Source organism: Carassius carassius, chromosome 6 (assembly GCF_963082965.1).
Source record: "Carassius carassius chromosome 6, fCarCar2.1, whole genome shotgun sequence".
Taxonomy (NCBI): Eukaryota; Metazoa; Chordata; class Actinopteri; order Cypriniformes; family Cyprinidae; genus Carassius; species Carassius carassius.
Window position 1 is genome coordinate 32,382,257 of NC_081760.1, and position 22,301 is coordinate 32,404,557.

The window sequence follows — 22,301 nt, forward strand, 5'->3', positions numbered from 1 at the left end:
TTTGATTCTTGGATTGGCTCAAGTGTTTATGACAAATCCCTACTGTGCATCTTGTCTCTTTAAATCTGTGGTCAGAGTGACAGGATCGTCTCCTAAAGAGGATTCAGCTGCGGGATCGGAGTGCCACCAGTGCAGAGCTTGCTCAGGAATGGCAGCAGGCAGGTGTGAGCGCATCTGCACGCACAGTGAGGCCAAGACTTTTGGAAGATGGCCTGGTGTCAAGAAGGGCAGCAAAGAAGCCACTTCTCTCCAATAAAAACATCAGGGACAGATTGATCTTCTGCAGAAAGTATAGTGAATGGACTGCTGAGCACTGGGGTAAAGTCATATTCTCAGATAAAGCCCCTTTCCGATTGTTTGGGGCATCTGGAAAAAGGCTTGTCTGGAGAAGAAAAGGTGAGTGCTACCATCAGTCCTGTGTCATGCCAACAGTAAAGCATGCTGACACCATTCATGTGTGGGGTTGCTTCTCATCCAAGGGAGTGGGCTCACTCACAATTCTGCCCAAAAACACAGCCATGAATAAAGAATGGTACCAAAACACCCTCCAACAGCAACTTCTTCCAACAATCCAACAACAGTTTGGTGAAGAACAATGCATTTTCCAGCACGATGGAGCACCGTGCCATAAGGCAAAAGTGATAACTAAGTGGCTCGGGGACCAGAATGTAGAAATTTTGGGTCCATGGCCTGGAAACTCCCCAGATCTTAATCCCAAGATCTTAAAGAACTTGTGGTCAATCCTCAAGAGGAGGGTGGACAAACAAAAACCCACTAATTCTGACAAACTCCAAGAAGTGATTATGAAAGAATGGGTTGCTATCAGTCAGGATTTGGCCCAGAAGTTGATTGAGAGCATGCCCAGTCGAATTGCAGAGTTCCTGAAAAAGAAGGGCCAACACTGCAAATACTGACTCTTTGCATAAATGTCATGTAATTGTCGATAAAAGCCTTTGAAACGTATGAAGTGCTTGTAATTATATTTCAGTACATCACAGAAACAACTGAAACAAAGATCTAAAAGCAGTTTAGCAGCAAACTTTTTGAAAACTAATATTTATGTAATTCTCAAAACTTTTGGCCACGACTGTGTGTGTGTATGTATATATATATATATATATATATATATATATATATATATATATATATATATATATATATATATATATATATATATATACTGTACTTTAAATCACAACATGGGCTCAGGAATACTTCCAGAAAACATTGCCGGTGAACACAATCCACCGTGCCATTCGCCGTTGCCGGCTTAAACTCTATAGGTCAAAAAAGAAGCCATATCTAAACATTATCCAGAAGCGCATGCGTTTTCTCTGGGCTAAGGCTCATTTAAAATGGACTGTGGCAAAGTGGAAAACTGTTTTGTGGCCAGACAAATCAAAATTTGAAGTTCTTTTTGGAAAACTGGGATGCCATGTCATCCGGACTAAAGAGGACAAGGACAACCCAAGTTGTTATCAGTGCTCAGTTCAGAATCCTGCATCTCTGATGGTATGGGGTTGCATGAGTGCGTGTGGCATGGGCAGCTTACACATCTGGAAAGGCACCATCAATGCTGAAAGGTATATCCAAGTTTTAACAACATATGCTCCCATTCAGACATCGTCTCTTTCAGGGAAGACCTTGCATTTTCCAACATGACAATGCCAGACCACATACTGCATCAATTACAACATCATGGCTGTGTAGAAGAAGGATCCGGGGACTGAAATGGCCAGCCTGCAGTCCAGATCTTTTACCCATAGAAAGCATTTGGCACATCATAAAGAGAAAGATGCGACAAAGAAGACCTAAGACAGTTGAGCAACTAGAAGCCTGTATTAGACAAGAATGGGACAACATTCCTATTCCTAAACTTGAGCAACTTGTCTCCTCAGTCACCAGACGTTTGCAGGCTGTTATAAAAAAGAAGAGGGGATGCCACATAGTGGTAAACATGGCTGTGACGAGTGGGGCGGGGCCGAGGGACATGGGAGCGAGGCCGGGGGAGTGATTGGAGATGAACTACACCTGTTCGTCCCACCGGTCTCGAGGCCCATGGAGGAGATGGAAGGATATAAAACTGGAGCGACGACAGTGAAGGACGAGAGAGGACCAGGCCTGGGCTTTTAGTTGTGTTTTGGTTTTTATTTTATGCGCACCAGTCGTCCGTGAGGGGCTGGTGCGCTGGTTTGTGTTTATTTTGTTATTAAAATGTTTTTGATTGTCCGCCGGTTCCCGCCTCCTTCTTCCGGATGAATATGAAGGTTTTATCGTTACAATGGCCTTTTCCCATTTTTTTTGAGATGTTGATGCAATGAAATAAAAAAACAGTTTTCCCTTAAAATGATACATTTTTTTTCTTCTGTCAGGAGACCCACGCCACAGTCCACACAAACATCACAGCTCAGTATTGATCTCCAGACATCTTTTTGATTTGATAAGAACTCTGTGTGTGTGTGTGTGTGTGTGTGTGTGTGTGTGTGTGTGTGTGTGTGTGTGTGTGTTCATGCATTGAGAGAAAGAGCTCAGGGAGGCATATGTGAGACCATTGTTAGCCTTTCTAGTCTCTCAAAGAACTGAATTGTCATGGCAACAGAATTAGATGGAGTGTGTGAATGCATACAGTGGGAGGGAGGCTGTACCAGTCAAATGGAATGGCTCACTAACATAAGCTAGGTATTAACCCTTTAAAGCCTAATGCATTATATTTGATGCACAAATTGTGAAGGTCTCTAAATTATCGTGATCAAAATTTGCTTGCAAAAACCCGTTGTACTCAATCTACTACATGCATTCTGTCATCTGATTGGTACCTTATACTTTTTTGGAAAGTAAAAGGGCTTTTATTATAAATCAAACCATTTCCACTTTCAGGTTGTGGTACATGTGTGTTTTTGGTGTTTTTACAAAAATGTTATAAAGGAAATTTAAGAATAACTTTTAAATTGTTAGTAATATTTCAAGACGAACACTTTTGTTTGATTATTCATGCATAATTTTTAGAAAAACCATGTCAAAACTGGAGTATCATTTCAAAATCAAAATCAGCGATGCAATCAGGCTTTCAGTAATTGTTCTGCATTGCATTTTATGTTTTTCCCCACCAAAAAAACAAAAACAAAACTACAGAGCTTTAATCATAAAATTAAGCATTTAAACATCTTATTGAGAAATATTGGGAGAATAAATTGAATAGAGTTGTTTTTCCTCCTGGAGAATGAGCTCCATATTCTTATTATAATATGCTAATTGAGCCATAAAAGCATTTTATTTTATTTTATTTTATAAATGTTCAGGAAACAATGGTTAGATTTAATTTGCCTTGACTACTGTTGGATGTTTTTCTTAGTGTTCTATGTATTTGTGTGTTTTGTAGGGCTCTTTCCCAGGTAACCTGCAGCTGGTGCTGGTACTGAGACCCACAGCATTCTTCCAGCGGGCAATGTCAGACTTCTTTTTTAGGTTTAACAAGGATGAGTTTAAAATGAAAGTGCCGGTAAGTATACACACACACACACAATGCACAAACTCCCATACTTAGGCATGCGGTTAATGAAGAGCGTAATGATTTGTATTATATGCTGACACGAGAATGCCCTACATTATGTACTGTGTGTGTAGTTGATCATGCTCAGCTCTGTGACTGAGCTCCACAGTTACATCGACCGCACACAGCTCACTCAGGAACTGGGCGGCACACAGGAGTACTGCCATGAGAAATGGATTTCACACCGCACCGTGAGTACACTCCTGTTTTTAACTATGGTACTGATGGGTGCACCACAAAAAATGAAAAGTGGGCACAGGACTGGTTAGATGGAAAATGAAAGTACAAGTTGCATTATGGGATATACTTATATGCGGTATGCTACTGTTCTGCACATTTTGAAAATGTAGTTAGTGAAAGTGGAAATTTTAATAATACAATATTCATACTGCATACTCAATGGTAGTATGACAGAATGCTATAAAATGCCAAACATATCTTAAATCTTGGTGCTTCATCATTATAATTTGATATTAAACAAACGCGCTTTCCAGGAGGACATTGGTCTTCACCTCAAGCAAATTAATTGCCTTTTTTTCTCATTCCATTTGTGTACTTGCTTTTAAGTAATCTGTAATTGATTTGTCTGTATTGATCTGTGGCTCCTGTGTTTTATATTGCAGTGTTTGTGGATGTTTCTGATTTGTTGATTTGTTTGTGTTAGGTAATATTGCTGTTTTGTGATTGATGTGGCATATGTGTCTCTTGGTTTGTGTTGTGCCTGTAGGCAATTGAAGGTTTTGCTCTGATGGTGAAGAAAACGGCTCAGACTCTCCAGTCTTTTGGGACAGAGCTGGCGGAGACAGAGCTGCCCAATGATGTTGAGGCCACGTCCAACCTTCTAACGGTTCACACAGAGAAGAAGGACAAAATGAAGGTCAGAAAACCCAGTAAAACTTCATGTCAGCATAGTAGACAATAATGTACTAGACTGTACATTATCCTGTTAAAACAGCTTGGCAAATAAATAAATGGAAGAAAAATATTGAACAAGGCTGCAGTTATTTGATCAAGAATATAGTAAAAACTGTATTTTAAAATGAAACTTATTCCTGATGGCAAAGCTGAATTTTCAGCAACCATTACTCCAGTCTTCAGTGTCACATGATCCTTCAGAAATAATTTTTAATGGAAATGTTTTTTTTACATTTACATTATAAATGTCTTTACTGTCAAATATTTTAAATTGTAATATTTCACAATATTACTGTTTTCACTGTATTTGTCACAATCGCCAGCTGAAGTGCCCTTGATAGCCACTAGAAGGCACTCCATCCCATACCTTTATCCTGGACTACATCTCCCATAACCCACTGCTCATTCGACTGATTGTTTTCACCTGTTGCTCATTACCTCTGCCTTTAGAAGCCTGGGGTTTTCAGTCACCCTTGGCGAAGTCTTGCATGTGTCACAGCTGCAGTTCCAACCCTTTTATCCTGGTTCTCTCATGTCCTGTTTTTCCTGGTTCTTAATATTCTGCCTGTTTTATCTGGATTACTCTGTATGCCTCAGCCCTGAACTCTTTCATTGTTTGGGCAGTCATTATTCAAAATGCGGTCAGAGTCAGGCATGTTATAAAGATTATAAAATATACCATTTTTCATTATAGGGTTTAGTCCTTAACAAGGGGTCCAGTATGATCATAAATAATTTAACATGGATATTCACATGGCCACTAGCTATAAACAATCCTTAAGTTTACATAATTCATGTTTATTTCATGTCGCGCTGTGTGTGTGTGTGTGTGCAGGAGGACTTGAAGATCGCTCTCTGTCAGGGATCACGTTTGCTGGAGAGCATCAATGAGCCGCTGGTGAAAGATCCAGATTACACCATGAACCAGGATGAACTGGAGAACCTGGCTACTGTTCAGAGGTGTGTGTGTGTGTGTGATACCATCTATCGTGCTGAAATGCAAAAATGAGATACCAAACGGTTACAGTACAGTAGCAGACTGTTGCATGTCCTTGGTCTGTTTCTGGGCAGCTGTGTTTTTGCATGCACAATGAGACGCAACAAGATGAACCACCTGGTCAAGATTATACAGCAAATCTACACACACATATATAAAGAGCATTAACCAACAGGAACGTATTGAAATCCAGTTCTACTCACATGACCTTTCAGCGAAGCAGCATTCTGTGATCTGGATGTTAATATCCACAGGCGTCTGCAGTCAGCCTTTATTTATCTAGATGCTGCTATATTTGTTTGTCTGGTTTTTATTCATGGGTACTGTCAAACATACAGCATGAGATTTTAGAGATATAACAGCAGGCAGGATTTTTACTTGGTATCGACTTCAGAAGCTATCTTTAGTTTCAGATGACAAAACAAAAACAAAAAATTATTTTTTTTTGTGATACGTTTTGTTCTTGTTTGTCTCTGCTCTTTGTATGCTTTCTCTGTATGGTAAAGAGCAGCTTGGATATTCTTCTAAACATCTCTTTTTGTTCTCCACAGAAGAAAGTAAATGAGTCTGGTGGAAGTATTATTTTTAAGAAGTTCACCGTTAAAATTAATATCTCTCTTTCTAGGTTGCTTGGTCAGTTAGATGAGACTGAAACAGCATTTGATGATTTTTGGGATAAACATCAAGCCAAGCTAGAGCAATGTCTACAACTGCGGCATTTTGAGCAGAACTTCAGGGAGGTGAGCTACACAGACTGCTGCATCTTAAATATGTTAAATATTTTCAGTAGGGATGCATAAATAGATTGTTTTATTTATGTACTTTTATAGTATTAATATGCTGAACTGGCTTTTATTTTTATATTTTCACATTTCATTCAACTGTAGTTTTGATATGTGCTTTTGTCATTTTTATTAGTTTTAGTTTTTTAAATATTTTACACTTTATATTTCTCTGTGTTGTAGGTAAGAGCTCGTTTAGACATGGTGTATGACAGAGTAACAGGCTTCATCGAGGTCGGAATTATCCCCGCCCATGTTGAACATACCCTGAAAGAGCTGACCAATCTTGAAGAGAGAGCATGTGTAAGAATTAACCTGATGACGTATGATTTAATGTTTTTAATGACGTTATAACATTTATTATTCCGATACAAAATGAAGTGACATATATATATATATATATATATATATATATATATATATATATATATATATATATATATATATATATATGATTAATATAATGATTAATATTTCTCTCTCTGTCCGTAGGAGGTGTTGGTCCAAGCGCTGGCTCTAGCATGTGATGCTGACCAGCTGATTGAAGCATCTCATTACGCTGTGGACTCCATCCTGCCCAAACGCTCTGAGTTGCGGGCTGTGTGCGAGGAGATCAGAGGTATCCTGGAGGCCAAGAAAACACATCTGATCAAAGGCATGGAGCTACACCAATGTCTAGAGAAGGTGCAGTAGGCCCCCGCATTGATTCCTGCTCAACAAGAGACACATTCATCATCAAATAGATCATCCTATTTTATATACTTAATAAACTATAGTTTAAGAACTCTCTAAGCTAATAGACATTGACTAAAATCCCTCTTTAATGATGATCACTGACTTTTTTTTTCTATTCCAGGCAACTAAATGGTGTGATGATGGGATCTTCCTGCTAGCATCTCAAACTGTAGATAAGTGTCAATCACAGGATGGGGCGGAGTCAGCGCTGCAGGAGATTGAACGTTACTTGGAAACAGCCAATCAGCAAAAGCTGACAGATTTGAGTGGACTTTGCAGGGACTATGAGTCAGTGCTCACACAAGACTTCAGGGTAAAAGACAAATGTAATGCCAGGCCCTAATATGTGTGTATAGATTTTTAATTGCACACAGATAATAACTGTTCATATGCATTGAGTTATTGATTATTTAAAGTGCTTTAGAGAATGTAAATATGTCTTGTGGGAGTTTAGTTTGTTTAATGAACGTTTTCTCTGTGCTCAAACAGGACCAGATGGACAAAGTGTTTCAGAAGCAGCTGTCCATGCAGGAAATGTTTGAGAAGAGGAGGGTCAGTCTGAAGAAGTTAGCAACCAAACAGACACGACCCGTGCAGTCCGTCGCCCCACGTCCTGAGGCCATCATCAAACCACCCATCTCTTCTCCAGGTTAACCCCCTAAACGTGACTTTTTGTGTGTTGTGTTGGTTGTCCAGCTTAGTTGTGATCCTACTGAATAATACAAACATTTTGGGCTAAGTTTATTTATCTTATATATTCACGTTTACATTACAACACAAGTTTAGGACTATTGCGCTCTCAGTTACTGGGCAGCTTAGATATCTAAATATCCAAGTTATTTAGCAGTATTAATTGTGAATTAACCCCTAACAAAATGAATATCACATGAATTGTGGCTCCTATCCTCCGCAGTACAGTAGTCTCTGTGTCCTCTCAATGTCATCCCTAACCCCCTCCACACTCAAATACACATGCTCTGGCCTTTAGCTACTTATGGTCACTCAGGCACAACAGATACAGTGGACCCTGTCACTTACTTTACTCTCCTGCCATCTAGTGTTCATAATAGAGAACTGCAGGGATCATTGCATGACTCAAAAAGCAGTTTACATAACAAAATATATATCATTTTATTAGTTTATTAATGTAAGTCTGTTTTTATCCCAGCTGATATGGAGAAGACTATAGAGGGTGATATCATCAATGGAAACAGCAGTAAAGTAGGTATCTCAACTTTAGGTAGTGCTTTATACGATGTATAAGCAATAATTTTTATACAATTGCTTTGATATTGATAGTTAAAGCAACAGTGGCTACATTGTCCCTTAACATATACAGTTTTTGCAATTAAGCTTGTTTTTAAATGACCATAACAGGATGAAGCAAATTTATCTTCTGTTATATGGGTCTCAATATGACTATTTTTGGCAAAAAGAAAAACTTTAGTAACATGCTTTATTGGTCAAAAAAAATTATTGTTTAATCTTAATTTTTATGATTTTCATATTGACAATGTATTGGAATTTATTGGAATTATTTCTAATTTCGAGCTAATTTGAGTGAATTTTGAAAGTTGGGTTAAAAATGTTCTACCAAACCAACTTGTCTATGGTACTTGTGATTTAATAAAGTTAGTTTGAACATATTTGCGGGACACTAATGCAGAATTGTTTATATGTGCAGGATGAGATGCCCTTACAGAATGAGGACAGCAGACACCTGTCTGTCTCTGATGAAGAGGAGAACTTTGCTGTGCTTAGACGGTCAGTCAGGAGCTGATTACAAATGGACTTAGAGGAAAATCAGCTATAATTGTGTAATTTCTGTCAGTTTCCCTGCTTATAATGTGTATTATTAATGTCCACTGATTACAGGCATGTGATGAACGAGCTGCTGGAGACCGAGCGAGCGTATGTGGAGGAGCTGCTGTGTGTGCTGGAGGTGAGTCACTGACATCTATCACCTCTAGAGGTCAGATCAGTCCTGGTTATGGTGTAAGATTTCTTTTTTTTTTTTTCTTTTGACTTGACCGATTAATTTGTGTTTAGGGTTATGGAGCAGAAATGGACAATCCTGCCATGGCTCATCTCATCCCTAATACACTGCTTCACAAGAAGGACATCCTCTTTGGCAACATGCCTGAGATATACCAGTTCCACAAGAAGTGAGTGAACCCTCTATGTGTTTGCTTTAGCTTCTGCAGGTGTAGTGTTATAAAGCTAAAGCGCCTCTTATTTTCCATATATTTCCTCTCCAGGACTTTTCTTTGTGAACTGGAAGCGTACACAGACTATCCTGAGCTTGTGGGGCGGTGTTTCTTAGAGAGAGTGAGTCAGATTTTACATCTTGTGCTGCTCTGATTTAACACTGAATAGATTATGCAAACATCTTTTTCATGTTTCTCAGATGACGGATCTGCAGATCTATGAGAAGTACTGTCAGAACAAACCTCGCTCCGAGTCTCTATGGAGACAGTGCTCTGACTGCGCTTTCTTCCAGGTCATCTTACTTTACAAGACACTAGATATGCTCTTAGACATTACATATAAGTACACATTTCTTTCTGTAATTTAGGGATTATATTATAGGGGATCATATATACACCCGATATATACAATATAATTAAAAAATATATATATTTCAATGAAGACTCTTATTTATTGCATTTATTTGATGAAAAAATATTATGAAATACTGTATTATTGCCATTTAAAAGTACTGTTTTAATCTATTTTAAAATGTAATTTATTCTTATGATGGCAAAGCTTAATTTTCAGCAGCCATTACTCCAGTCTTCCGTGTAACACGATCTTTCAGCAATCATTCCTATCATATTTATTATAATTATATTTATTATCATCATCATTTTTCAGGATTCAGTTCTAAAGAACAGCATTCAATGTGCACTTGCTGAATAAACACATTCATTTCTTAAAGAAATTACAGAACCCAAACTTTTAAACCTTATTAATAATAATAATAATAATGAAATGATTGACTGATTTTAAAAAATAATAATAATCAAAAAAAATTAAAAAATGATGTGTACTGTTTTTAGGAGTGTCAAAAGAAACTGGAACATAAGCTTGGTTTGGACTCATACCTACTCAAACCTGTGCAGAGAATAACCAAATACCAGCTCTTACTGAAGGTAAACTAGACTCAGATTACTTGTAACTCATATTTGTACCTCTCACTGATGTAAGCTCTGTGTGTTTCTATCAGGAACTGCTGAAGTACAGTAAAGGCTGTGAGGGTGAGCATTACCTGCAGGAGGCGCTCTCATCTATTCTAGGCATCCTGAAAGCTGTGAATGACTCCATGCACCTTATCGCCATCACTGGATATGAAGTAAAGATGATGTTTACTCATGCCGTGAAATTAAATATTCACTTTGAATTAAAATAGTTTCCAATAATGCAAGTCACCTTTGGAGTGGCTGTTGACCTCTGACCTGTGCTTCCAGGGCAACCTCGGTGATCTGGGCCGTCTGATGATGCAGGGGTCATTCAGCGTGTGGACGGAGCACAAGAAGGGTCACGTGAAGGTCAAAGACCTGGCTCGCTTCAAGCCCATGCAGAGACACCTGTTCCTGCATGAGAAAGCTCTGCTCTTCTGTAAGAAACGAGAGGAGAACGGAGAGGGTTATGAGAAAGCACCTTCATACAGCTTCAAACACTTACTCAATGTGAGTACTGAATATTAAAGTAGTTCCTTTTCATGAATGACATTGAAATGGGTCCACTTCTTCAAGATGATGTGGTGGAGTGGTTTTAATATAGGTTAGATATTACCAGGGAATATTTAATATTTTTTCTTTAGTCTAACCCAGAAAATCCGCATTTTTAATTTGTTTAATCTTGTGTAAATTAAGTTCCATTCAGGGTAAACGGATATATTTCCATGTAAAGTAAGGACGGAGAATATCAGGTTTCTGAGATATATAATTTTTTTCTTTTTCTGACAGATGAGTGCTGTAGGTATTACTGAAAACCCGAAAGGAGACAACAAAAAGTTTGAGATCTGGTGTAATTCTCGAGAGGAGGTGTATATTGTACAGGTATAAAAACAGTCCTTAATATCTTTTGTTTAAATAGCATTGAATGTACATAATTTAAAGCAACACTTTATTCGTTTACTATATCATATCATTTTTATTATATCATTTTATTGGTTATTTTCAGGCGTCGACACCAGAGATCAAAACGGCATGGGTGAATGAGATCCGGAAGGTTCTAACTGGACAACTAAATGCCTACAGAGGTGAAATGAATTGCTATAAAAAAAATTTAAAAAAAAAAACATTTTTATGAAAGAAATAATTTTTTTATTCAGCAAGGATTAAATGAATAAATAGTATCAGTAAATAATGTTAAAGTAAGCTGTTTTCAACATTAATAATAACTAAGAAACCGTTCTTGAGCAGCAAATCAACATATCGGAATGATTTCTGAAGGATCATGTGACACTTAAGACTGGAATAATGATTCTGAAAATTCAGCTTTGCAATACAGGAATAAATTATATTTTAAAACACATAAAAATAGAAAAAAAACTATTAATTGTTTTACTAGATTACTGTTTTAACTGTATTTTTGATCAAATAAGAGTTTTCAGAAACAATGAAAATATAGAAATGACACGCTTATCAGTTTTGTTTATATAAGGTTATATATATAATGTTGTTTTTCAGAGGCGAGCCAGCAGAAGAGCTTAGATCAGACCTCACAGTTAACTCCCACCTGCACCAGCCTAAACCAGAGCCCCTTCAAGACCAACCCAAAGACCCTCAAGAAAGGAGAAGAGAAGAAAACTGAACCCACAGCAGCAGATCCCAGTACAGCCATCTTCTCAATATACACATATACACATACACATACATCTGAAAAATGACAAGGTCAAAGGTCAGTCAGCCCTTCTCAATATATCTCTTACTACACACACTATGGTCAAAAAAATGTTCAAAGTCTGTTTTTATGATATTACACACAACAAATCTGAAACCAGTTAGTCAAAGAAAACAACCCCAGACTAATGTTTCCCTTAATACGTCCCACAATTCAGAATGCTGCTGTCTTTCCCTTTGCTGCTAAGACTGTGAATTTCTGTGATTTTCCCGTGTTTCTTTTTCTTAACTAAACCTGTAACGTCTTTCATTATTCCCCCTTCCTCTTTCTTTCTTTCCGTCTCTGTGGAGAATAGACGAGACTGTCACCAGTCCCACCACTGAGAGAGCTGCAGTGGCTAAAAAACGTTTTACACTGCAGGGCTTCAGTAACCTCAAGAGTCAAAAAGGTACAGCAGGAAGGCTCCCAGCTTTACACAAGAATATGTCATACTTTTAAAACGGGGTGACTGCACACTGATTAAGCAGTTCTAAAAAAACATTATGATAAAAGAATGTTTAGCAGAGCTTTATTTAAAATGTTTCGTAAAAAATATATTAATTTAACCACAGTCCATTTAGCACTGGATAAATTGCAAATATTTAACTTAGAACATAGACTAAGATTTGGCTTGAACCCCACTGCAGAGCCCTCTGGTGGGAAAAGCTTAACACTACCCATGGTCACTCTCTGCACTCCAGGTATACTGTAGTCTCAGAATACACTAGAGTGTTTACACTAGCAGATTAACATCATAGTTCAAGCTTGGTAATATAACAGCTTAGAATATTATAGCACTTCTTAAGTGCTATTTACTGTGCCTTAACCAGGTGTGTAACAACCAGGAACAAGACTTTGTCCACATTGAAAGCATTTATTTACTTACTCTCATAACTGTATATTTATTTAATACGTGCAGTGAGATTTTGGGCCAGTTTGATTTCCAAAAACCTTTATCATATTTTATCACATTGCAGATGGTTAAGACACAGTGTAGGACTTTACCAGACGTGTTGCCTTTTAGAGGCTTTCATCCTGTAGAAGAATATTTAACAATCTTTCCTATAGACGTTCTCTTTCTTCGTTCCTGATTTTTCTCCTCTTATCCTTTTCTTTCTCACTCTTTGCTATGGCTGCCAGGATCATCCCCCCATAGTCCTGACCACAAAACTAAAAGACATGAGATTAAGAGTGATCCTACACCGTTTGGCTTCAGAGGTACACTGTCCCCTAAAACCTCCCAGCTTTGCCTCCTCCAGCATCAGCCATGACCAGCGTTCCAAATCATTTATTTTCAACAAATTTGTTTTCACCTCCATCTTCCATACATAGGCTTACATTAAAAAAAAAACCTTCTATATTAGACTTTAAAAGCATAGTTAGATAATTCAGTCATCATGTATTCATCCTTATTTTCGATATTTTGAAGAATCTTGATAACCAAAGAGTTTCGATTATCATTGACTTCCATTGTATTTTTTTGTCCATGCAATGGAAGTCAATGGGAATTGGAACTCTTTAACTACTAACATTCTTTAATATATTTTTGCAGAAAAAAAAAAAAAAGAAACTTATACAGGTTTAGAACAACATGAAGGTGAATAAATGATGACAGAATTTACATTTTTGTGTTGACTGTCCCTTTAATCTTTCACATTCCAAACAAACTGACTTTAGTAAAAGCGATCTGTGGGGTGGTTGGTTACTAAATCGATGGGAGTCTTTGAAATCTTATCGGCTGCCTCTCCCTTAGACGCAGGTCCCCACATCTCTCTTAATAATACTCGAGTGAGATGGCAGAGCGCTTCTATTCTGTTGCAGACTAAAAGGAGAGGTAACTAGATGCCTGGTGTGGGAATGAACTTTGTCTTTATTGCTTTCTCACAGTGAACTTCCAAACAGACTGGCAAACACTGACCACGGGGTGTGATATTATTGCACTGTAATTGGTGGTTTGCAGGATAAATCATGGTGCTACAATGGCATCTCTTTGACATAACTGCTCAATAAGTTACTACTGTCGATCTAAACTGCTCTTTACTGTGGGAGAATGTGAAACCAGCCCAGTTCATATCTTATAATTGTTACATGAGAGAGACTGAGCAGATAATCTCTTAAAGGAACAGTTCACTGAAAATGAATCATCTTTATTTACTCACACTCGTGTTGTTCCAAATCTGTGTGACTTTCTTCAGTGGAACACAAATGGAGAAATTTTTCTACAATTTACTGGTTGCTGTTTTACATGTATTTGTGCTGAATGGTGACTAAAGCATTCAAGCTTCAAAGATAAAGTTAAAATACAAATTTATAAAAAGGTTATTGTTATTGACTGACCGGTTTCTTTCTCTCTGGGGAGATTTTAACTTGAGAATCATTGCAATCAGATCCTTGATTCAGTGAATTGAACTTGAGGACCAGTTCAATCCGATTCATGAATGAATCATTCCAACTGGTTTGTGAACCAAATCAGTCAGTTTATTTGAAAAGATCCAACCCAAAAGAATGATTCATTTACAAATTGGACTGATAACTACAACTACAGTCTTAAGATTTTCAGTAAAATAACCAGTTTCTCATACAAAGCTGTTTAGGAGAATTTTGCATTTATATTATACTTTTTCACCCCTATACAGAGTTGAAAGATTCAGTTCCCATTTGTAGTAATTGCATCGAAAAGATTGTACTGAAAAGTCTTTTGTTTCCACAAAACAAAGAGACATACATTTTTGGAACAACATGAGGGTGAGTAAATGCTGACAGAATTTTTTGATTTTCTGGTGAACTATTTCTCTAAATACTGTATTTCTACTTTTGTACATTTATAAACCAGAATGTGTCAATATGTGCAAGAATATCATCTTGCACTTTCCTTAGTTTGGAATCACTTGCGTTTAACGTGGCATGAGTGTCTGGTTTTGGTTCCTTTCTGCTGGTTTGCGGTGATAGTTCTGGATTCACTTTTATGACTCTAAAACCACAGAACCCTTTCTACCAAACACTCTTTTAGGCTCCATAATTATCCACTGATTCATATCTAAAAATGTTTATGTATCTCTCCATAAACATGTTTTGTATGATTTGCGAATGCCATATGGCCTCTTAACATACTGTCATCAAAACCATTGGAGTCGTGGCTGTCTGAAAATAAAACTCAAAAAGGCTCTTCCTGTTAGCTCAGTACCTGGAGCTGTTCCTCTTTTCAAATGGATATGAGAGAAAGAGACACTGGATTTGTTTCCAAACTTAGTGTGCTGCCTACATAGGTATCATATGGTCTCAGAGTAATGTTGACTAAATTGCAAAAAAAATATATATATAAACACACACACACACACACACACACACACACACACAGAGTATACAAGTTTTACTTCAGGAACAGTTTTGTTGATGTGGTGCATTATTGCTTGTGTGGCTTACTAGATTTTGAAACAGAGCCCGTCTCTTTTTCACCTTCCTCATACACACCATCTTTGTGGAGCACCACTTATCCCTCTCTTTCATTCTCACCATAATCTCACCACATCCGTTTCACTTGTCCTCTCTTCCACAAGACTTCACCGAGGCACTGCACCCTGTGGATACATCTGATAAGAATGACGGTTACTCGAGTGCCGAGGATCCCATGAACTCTGATCCTGAGGATGAGGGAGGGAGAAAACTGGTGAGTCATTGTGGCCCAGCGTAATGTCTTCTTGTGTCCCATCCATGTTTGTTTGCAGAAATCTTTAGTTTGCCCACTTGATGGTGTTTGTTTGTGCATGTAGTCTCCAGGCAGGTACGTGGTTGTTGCTGACCATGACAAAAGCGGACCACAGGAGCTGACGGTTAAGAGTGGAGACACAGTGCAGCTGGTGAGAGAGGGAGACGATGGACGCTGGTAAGATTCACACATTCAGGATTATGTAAATACTATGACAATTCTGTCACCATTTACTCCTCGTCATGTCACACATTGCAAACCAATATGACTCAATAAGCAGATTATCCTTTTGTAAATTTCAATAAATCAGCAATTGAAATCAATGGATCTGTTTTTAATGAATCGACTTATTGAAATAAATGCTCAATCTAAACAATTCTAACTGTCCTGTGTCAGTGTATGAATTATATACTGTTGTCGTTTTTATTAATGTTTTAAAATAGCTTTTATTTTTATGTGTTCAGCTTTATTTTTGAGATTTTTATTTGATTTTTTTATTTGAGTTTTAGTCGAAGTTAGTTTTTATATCCAGTTTTTTATTTTTATGCTTAAACTGAAACTCTCTAATTCACATGGTTAATTTAATAATATACTGAATAAACTGACCATGATTCATCTTGTGATTACAGAACATATGTTCTGTGTTCCAGAACTTTGTTCTTAAATAAAATCAATAGTTATTGATGGGAAACAAATTTTTTAAGTTTTAAAGAAAAAAAAAAGTTTTAAAGTTTTGTTTGTTAGTTAGTTTATATAGTTAGATTTATTTTATTTCTATTAAATATATTATTCCATTATAGTAATATTTAATTTCTATTATTAAATTCTAATTTATACATTTTGAAGTGCCCCTATTATGGGTTATGAAATTCATATTTTGGTTTTGGGAGTCCCCAGCAACAGGTTGACATGCAGGCAAGGTCAAAAAAACACATTTTTTTTGTTTTAAGATGACCAAATTAGCAAATGTAAGCAGAGGCTGGTGTGATATATGAATGTTTTTATGCTGATTCAGGTTTGTACATAATCTGCGGACTAATAAGGAGGGCTGGGTCCCTGCTGCAAACTTGCTCACTCTCATCGGAGAATCCAAATCTTCTCAATCGCTCTACAGCTCCGGTAACACACATCCACCACACAATAAATCTGTCATGAAATCTTCAAATTATGAATGAGTATTTTAGCTAAAATAAGTATGTGTGTTTTCTCACAGAAGGCAGTGGATCTGGAAACCTCAGCACGTCCTCCAGCTGCAGTGAAACCTACACAAGCTTCTCGGACATCAAAGCCTGAAGCTGCTGCTCCACTGCCTTGTGACAGCCTCTACACAGTGCACTTTCTACTGAAGCTCCTCGAGTCTCTGTACTGTATTGTATTTAACTTCATCAGCCGAGAAAGGAATTGACCTCTGCAGTCAGTATGCACTATTCAGGTTATTTTATATAGAGCGTCACACTTTCTCAACCTTTCCTCCTCCATAAGAGAGAGAGAAAAAGTGTCTTCTGTTCCCCATTCAAATGTGACTTTACTTTGAAAGTATCAGCGTGATGCTGTTTGTTTCACGTCTAAATGCGTTTCCTCAAAGATTAAAAGCGAAAAGGGCTCTTGGTCGAGTCGGCATTATCATCAAAGCTGCCTGCAGTTTTAAAAGTCTTTAAATATACATAAAAAGGACTCTCATTCAACTTTAATGTACGACCACATGAGCTTCCACTGGTTTTATAGATCTTGCGTTGAGAATATCAGTGTCTTTTTGCAATGTCTGACTTTGTTGGCATCTAAAGCTTGTAGCAGCAACACAATGAAATTGTTTTATATGATAAAGATTCTTGAGGTTATGCCCGGTGAAAAGTCCTGTTATTCACTGTATGCATTAATCTAAAACAGCTGTATAGTTTAAATTATTTCCTGTAAAAGAAGATTTGTACAGATTTAACATTTTATCTCATGTTTTTCATTAAAACCGTATATACATATTGTATATTATGACCACTGTTGTTGTCATGAAAATTAAATGAAATGTATTTCATTGTATTTTGTAGTATTGGTGACTTTACTGTTCTGCACCATTTGTGTACAATTATTATAATTTTCCAGTAACAACATACCAAGTGTATTCACTTTTTGTCATGTATTTTGTCACCACAGATTGTTTATTTGGCTCGTTCAAAATGTAATGTCTGGAAAGTGATAATTGACATGTAACAATCATTCAGCTTTTGTAAGACTTCTGTTAATGGTCAGAACCTTTTGTCAAATAAGTATTTCTTGATAAAGCTTGACAGAGTTAATCAATATCAATATTTCTCAAATCAGATTTAATCAAGGAAGAAACTACTATGATTTCTGCCATTTTTGATCACCAAGGCTTTTCTGTGCTTAAATGTTTTGTCCCCATAACTGTCTTTTTAACATGTTCAGCAATACAAAAAGTCATTGTTAATTTAAGATTTTATATGGCACATTGCTGCATGTTAGTTTATCTCTCTGTATTTTCATTTGAAATTAAAATATTTTCCTGTATTAAGACTCGGATCTGTGTAAATATGTATCTAAGAGGATGTATGGGATGAACGGATTTAAAATGCTTAGGGTAAAATAAACTTCACTGAAATGATTTATCCTCTTTTGTTGGCTCAGATTTGTCAAGGAAAAAGCATCTCTTTTTTCACATTTATTTGTATAGCACTTTGCAACAATTTGTATCGTGAAAAGCATCTTCACATAAAATGAAAGTTTCTACATTACATTTAGGGGAAGCTTATCAGTGGTGTCAAGGTGATACAGAAAGAAAATCATGCAATTAGTTAAAGACATGTACAGACGGTGAACACTATTAACAGCAATGAGTATATATTGTGATCAAACTTTGGTAGTTTTGTATGTTGGCTCAGGCTTGCCGTCATCGTCCGGTCCTCGGAGGGTTGGCGTCTTCTCTTCTCAAATGTTCAGCAATCTCAGATGTGCATAAGGGCTGGATCCAGACTGAAACTTGTGTTATTCCTAGTTACCTAGATTCTCATCCTGTAGCAGTAACAAAGAGAAGCAAATAGACCAAAATGAGCATGGCTGCTGTTAAAATCATGCAAAAAATTATCATGTGCATATGATCAGAAATGACTGGAGCAGAAGACTAGTTAGATACGCAGGAGCTAAACCATTAAGGGCTTTATAAGTAAGTAGTAACTGATACAGAGCTTAGTAGGTATATAGCCAGTGTATTAAAGGCTCCTGTAAGAGGGACTTTAATTATGAAACTAGAATTGTTATAGTATAGTACGACGTTAGGGGGCAGCAGTGTTTTGCTGAGCTGCCGCTGTTCAGTGTTGCCAGACGTACGATAATTATCGTATTTGTACGATAATTTTTACCTCTGTACGATGTACGATCAATAATGAAAAAAATCCCGTAATGTACGATAATTTCAGAATTTTATGAAAATTGTAATGATAGTAGTTGCAGTCATATGGCTTCTTTACTCATACACGAAATCGGCTCATTACAGACACTCTAAATGCTTTCGTGTGCACCTGAGGGTGTTAAGAATGCAGGAGAGTGCCCTGCTTTAAAGCCAACAAGCACTAGTTGCGGTCCATGAACATCAACATCTGGCAACACGCAGGATTCCGATGAAAGCGGCTCAAATGTGGAGTTAACTGCACCACGCAGCCAGGGCCGGCCCTGACCAATTTGCTGCCCTAGGCAAGATTTTACCTGGCGCCCCATGCATCACAGCCCATTTCACCCTGTCATTGTGTTCATGATTTAGCATATATATACACACACACACACACACACACACACACACATTACAGCAGAACTGTTTCCAACACTCATAATAAATCATCATATTAGAATGATTTCTAAAGGATCATGTGATAGACCGGATGTCACATGTGACACTGAAGAATGGAGTAATGATGCTGAAAATTCAGCTTTGCATCACAGAAATAAATGATAATTTAAAGTATAATAAATTGAAAACAAATTATTTTAAATTGTAATAATATATCACAATATTACATTTTTTTCTGTATTTTTGATCAAATAAAAGCAGGCTTGATAAGCAGAAGAAACTTTTTTCAAAAACATTAGAAATAGTAATGTTTCCAAACTTTTGGCCTGTACTGTATCTGTAACTAACTCTAAAGAAAGAGTAAATTAATAATTACTTTCGAACTTTATTTTATTAGTCTCCTCTGTTAATGTGGCGAGTCCTTTATTTCCGTCTCCATAGTGGAACGTTAATTTTGCATCTAGAAAGGTGGGACTTGTTAGAGAGACGCACACACGGAAGGAAAGGAGAAAAAATCTCATGTTGCTCTAAAACACTCTGAAGTCGAAAACACTAAAGAAAAGGAGGGTATAATTAAGCACCTAGCTGGAACGGGAACAAGGTATTGTGTTTGGTTTGTTTAATGTTTGTTTGCATTAATATGTAGGATAATTTATTCGACTTGAAGTGTTTAAATGTGTATCCGCTTATGTTATGTGAAGTTATGCTAACATAAACCTTTCAGCATTGTTAATACTGACTGAGGTAATGTCATAAAAGGGTTTTTATGAATGGCTATTTGTAATGTTGTTATATATTGTTATATAATATACAATATATTGTTGAATGTGGCCTTTGGCTATGTTTGAGTTCGTAAGAGCTAATTTTATGTTATTTATCTGTCCTAGCTCTTACGGTGTTTCAAGGAGAAAAAAAAGGTTTAAGAAAATAAAGACTTTTTGAAATATCAGTAAGCTTCACCATTGTCTGGCTGGGGTTTAGCTACAGTAAGAGCTTGACCCGCATCGATACTGACGACGTGTTGTCTACGACGGGCCACGGAGGATCTTCAAAGCGCCGGCTACAGTTTCTGCTACATCGTGTCAGCATGGACGCATCAAGCTGCATCTTCACGCCTCGCGCCTGACCTACGTTGGACAGCGGTCTCACAGATTCGGTGCAATGGTCAAGTACAGCCTCATTCACGGACATTGATGCAGGACTGTGAGTATTAACCCACTATTATACAGTCTATAGTACAGTAATAAGGCGAACAACGGATTAACGGCTTCTTGGACTGAACATTTAATACTTACCGACTCAGCAACGAGAGCAACAAAAAGCTGTGGTTACATTTGCACTCATGCCTGCGTGCATCCACATGGACTCTTTCTAATTAAGGACACATAGACATTTTTTTATATTTTATTTTTTGGACTTTGCGTTTATCCACTTAATTAACTGTGTTTTTTGAGGTCTTCACATTTTCATTTCTTGCATTTTGGATTTAAGAACTTTGATAACTTTGTTTATTGTGGTATTTACACTGTCAGTTATTACAGTTATTTGAGTGTCTATATGTAAATGCATATGTGCTAACCACTTTAAACTGATGTTCTGATATTTTATGTTCATACAGTTCATAACGAGGGCTTTATTACATCTGCTAAGGGGTCTTCTGCCGTTAGAGTTTAAAATTTTAGGTGATAATGTCAGAGTCAGGTAATGAGATAGAGGTGGAGGAGCAGATGGCTGGTTATCAGCATGAAGATTTACAAGGTGAAGCCGACATAATGGTAGACTCTTCAGAGAGACCGTGTCTGAAGGAAACAAATGAAGCTAAACAACAAAGTTTAACTGATCTCCAAGGCAAGCTTAACAAGGATGACAATGCTCATGAAGGTCCAAGACGCTCTGAACGCACACGCCATCCTACAGAGAAGATGCGCGCACATCAATATGAAGAGGCCAAGAAAAAAGAGAAAAGGCTGTATGTCATGTACGAGCTATGGAAGCTCCACACACGGAAAGCAAGAGATCAGCTAAAGACTTATATGTCAGAGAGTCATCTCTGGCCTCTCATTGAAGAGCTTAAGAAAGATAAAGAAGATGTAATGAACATTTATTATGAAATTCGAAATCTCACTACACCCTCCACCGACATAAGAAGAAGAGTTGATACGTGTGAATCGGTGACCACAGAAATCATCAACATTGCCTACAGCAGAGCTATAGATGATGAAAGCGGGTTTGATGAGCAGCAGGAAAGACAACGCCTTCATGAACTGCTCCGCCATGACTATGCAAAGTCTGTCTATGGATCCGCGGCTTCTTTTATAAGTCACAGCCAGTCTGACCACTACTCCATAACTTCAGTTATGACAGCAAAACGTGCAGATGCTGCTGCTGAACTAGCAGTGAAAGAAGCAAATTATCAGATGCTGCTAGAGGAAGAAAGGCAAAAGGAATCCATAAGAGAGTTAGAGGAACAACAACGCAAGGCTCTAGAGGTTCAAAGGCGTGAGTTGGAGCGACTGCAGGCAGAGAAAGAGATACGGGCAGCTCAAGCCAAGTTGAGGATCTATGAAAAGGAGACAGAACACAAGGATGCTAACTATGTTAAAAAGGAAAGGAACATGGAAGCAAAGAATGTGCCTGTAACTACAGTGCCCCTCTCTCAAGTTGCATCGCCCCGTTGTACAGACATTTCCTCTCTCGCTCAGATCCTTCAAGACAACATAGCCTTAAATAGGCTTCCTGTTCCTGAGCCATTTGTCTTTAATGGCGATCCCATACAATTTATTGAATGGAAGTCAGCATTCACCTCACTCATTGATCAAAGGGCAATCACACCAGCTGAAAAACTATATTACCTGAAAAAATACGTTGGTGGCCCAGCACGGCAGGTTTTAGATGGCAACTTCTACCGAAATGACAATGAAGCATACCAAGAC

The 22,301-nt window shown here is 37.5% G+C and overlaps 1 protein-coding gene across 6 annotated transcripts in view; it reads left to right on the forward strand.

Annotated features, from left to right (window-relative positions):
• Positions 1-18,193, forward strand: part of LOC132142658 (guanine nucleotide exchange factor DBS-like) — a 60,948-nt gene extending 42,755 nt beyond the window's left edge. For 5 of the 6 annotated variants that reach the window (XM_059552700.1, XM_059552698.1, XM_059552702.1 and 2 more), the window contains 28 exons: positions 3,380-3,499; positions 3,625-3,741; positions 4,278-4,427; positions 5,301-5,425; positions 6,088-6,202; positions 6,428-6,547; positions 6,737-6,928; positions 7,101-7,292; positions 7,469-7,628; positions 8,148-8,200; positions 8,664-8,743; positions 8,855-8,921; positions 9,029-9,144; positions 9,238-9,307; positions 9,387-9,479; positions 10,039-10,131; positions 10,206-10,331; positions 10,447-10,668; positions 10,948-11,040; positions 11,165-11,243; positions 11,674-11,827; positions 12,196-12,275; positions 12,514-12,567; positions 13,007-13,084; positions 15,424-15,533; positions 15,637-15,749; positions 16,588-16,691; positions 16,786-18,193. In XM_059552700.1, the coding sequence (XP_059408683.1) occupies positions 3,380-3,499; positions 3,625-3,741; positions 4,278-4,427; positions 5,301-5,425; positions 6,088-6,202; positions 6,428-6,547; positions 6,737-6,928; positions 7,101-7,292; positions 7,469-7,628; positions 8,148-8,200; positions 8,664-8,743; positions 8,855-8,921; positions 9,029-9,144; positions 9,238-9,307; positions 9,387-9,479; positions 10,039-10,131; positions 10,206-10,331; positions 10,447-10,668; positions 10,948-11,040; positions 11,165-11,243; positions 11,674-11,827; positions 12,196-12,275; positions 12,514-12,567; positions 13,007-13,084; positions 15,424-15,533; positions 15,637-15,749; positions 16,588-16,691; positions 16,786-16,865 (3,156 nt within the window). In that variant the 3' untranslated portion in view covers positions 16,866-18,193. The remainder of the gene's footprint in view (positions 1-3,379; positions 3,500-3,624; positions 3,742-4,277; positions 4,428-5,300; positions 5,426-6,087; positions 6,203-6,427; positions 6,548-6,736; positions 6,929-7,100; positions 7,293-7,468; positions 7,629-8,147; positions 8,201-8,663; positions 8,744-8,854; positions 8,922-9,028; positions 9,145-9,237; positions 9,308-9,386; positions 9,480-10,038; positions 10,132-10,205; positions 10,332-10,446; positions 10,669-10,947; positions 11,041-11,164; positions 11,244-11,673; positions 11,828-12,195; positions 12,276-12,513; positions 12,568-13,006; positions 13,085-15,423; positions 15,534-15,636; positions 15,750-16,587; positions 16,692-16,785) is intronic. The other variant, XM_059552699.1, reaches the window with a different exon arrangement.
• The last annotated feature ends 4,108 nt before the right edge of the window (positions 18,194-22,301 follow it).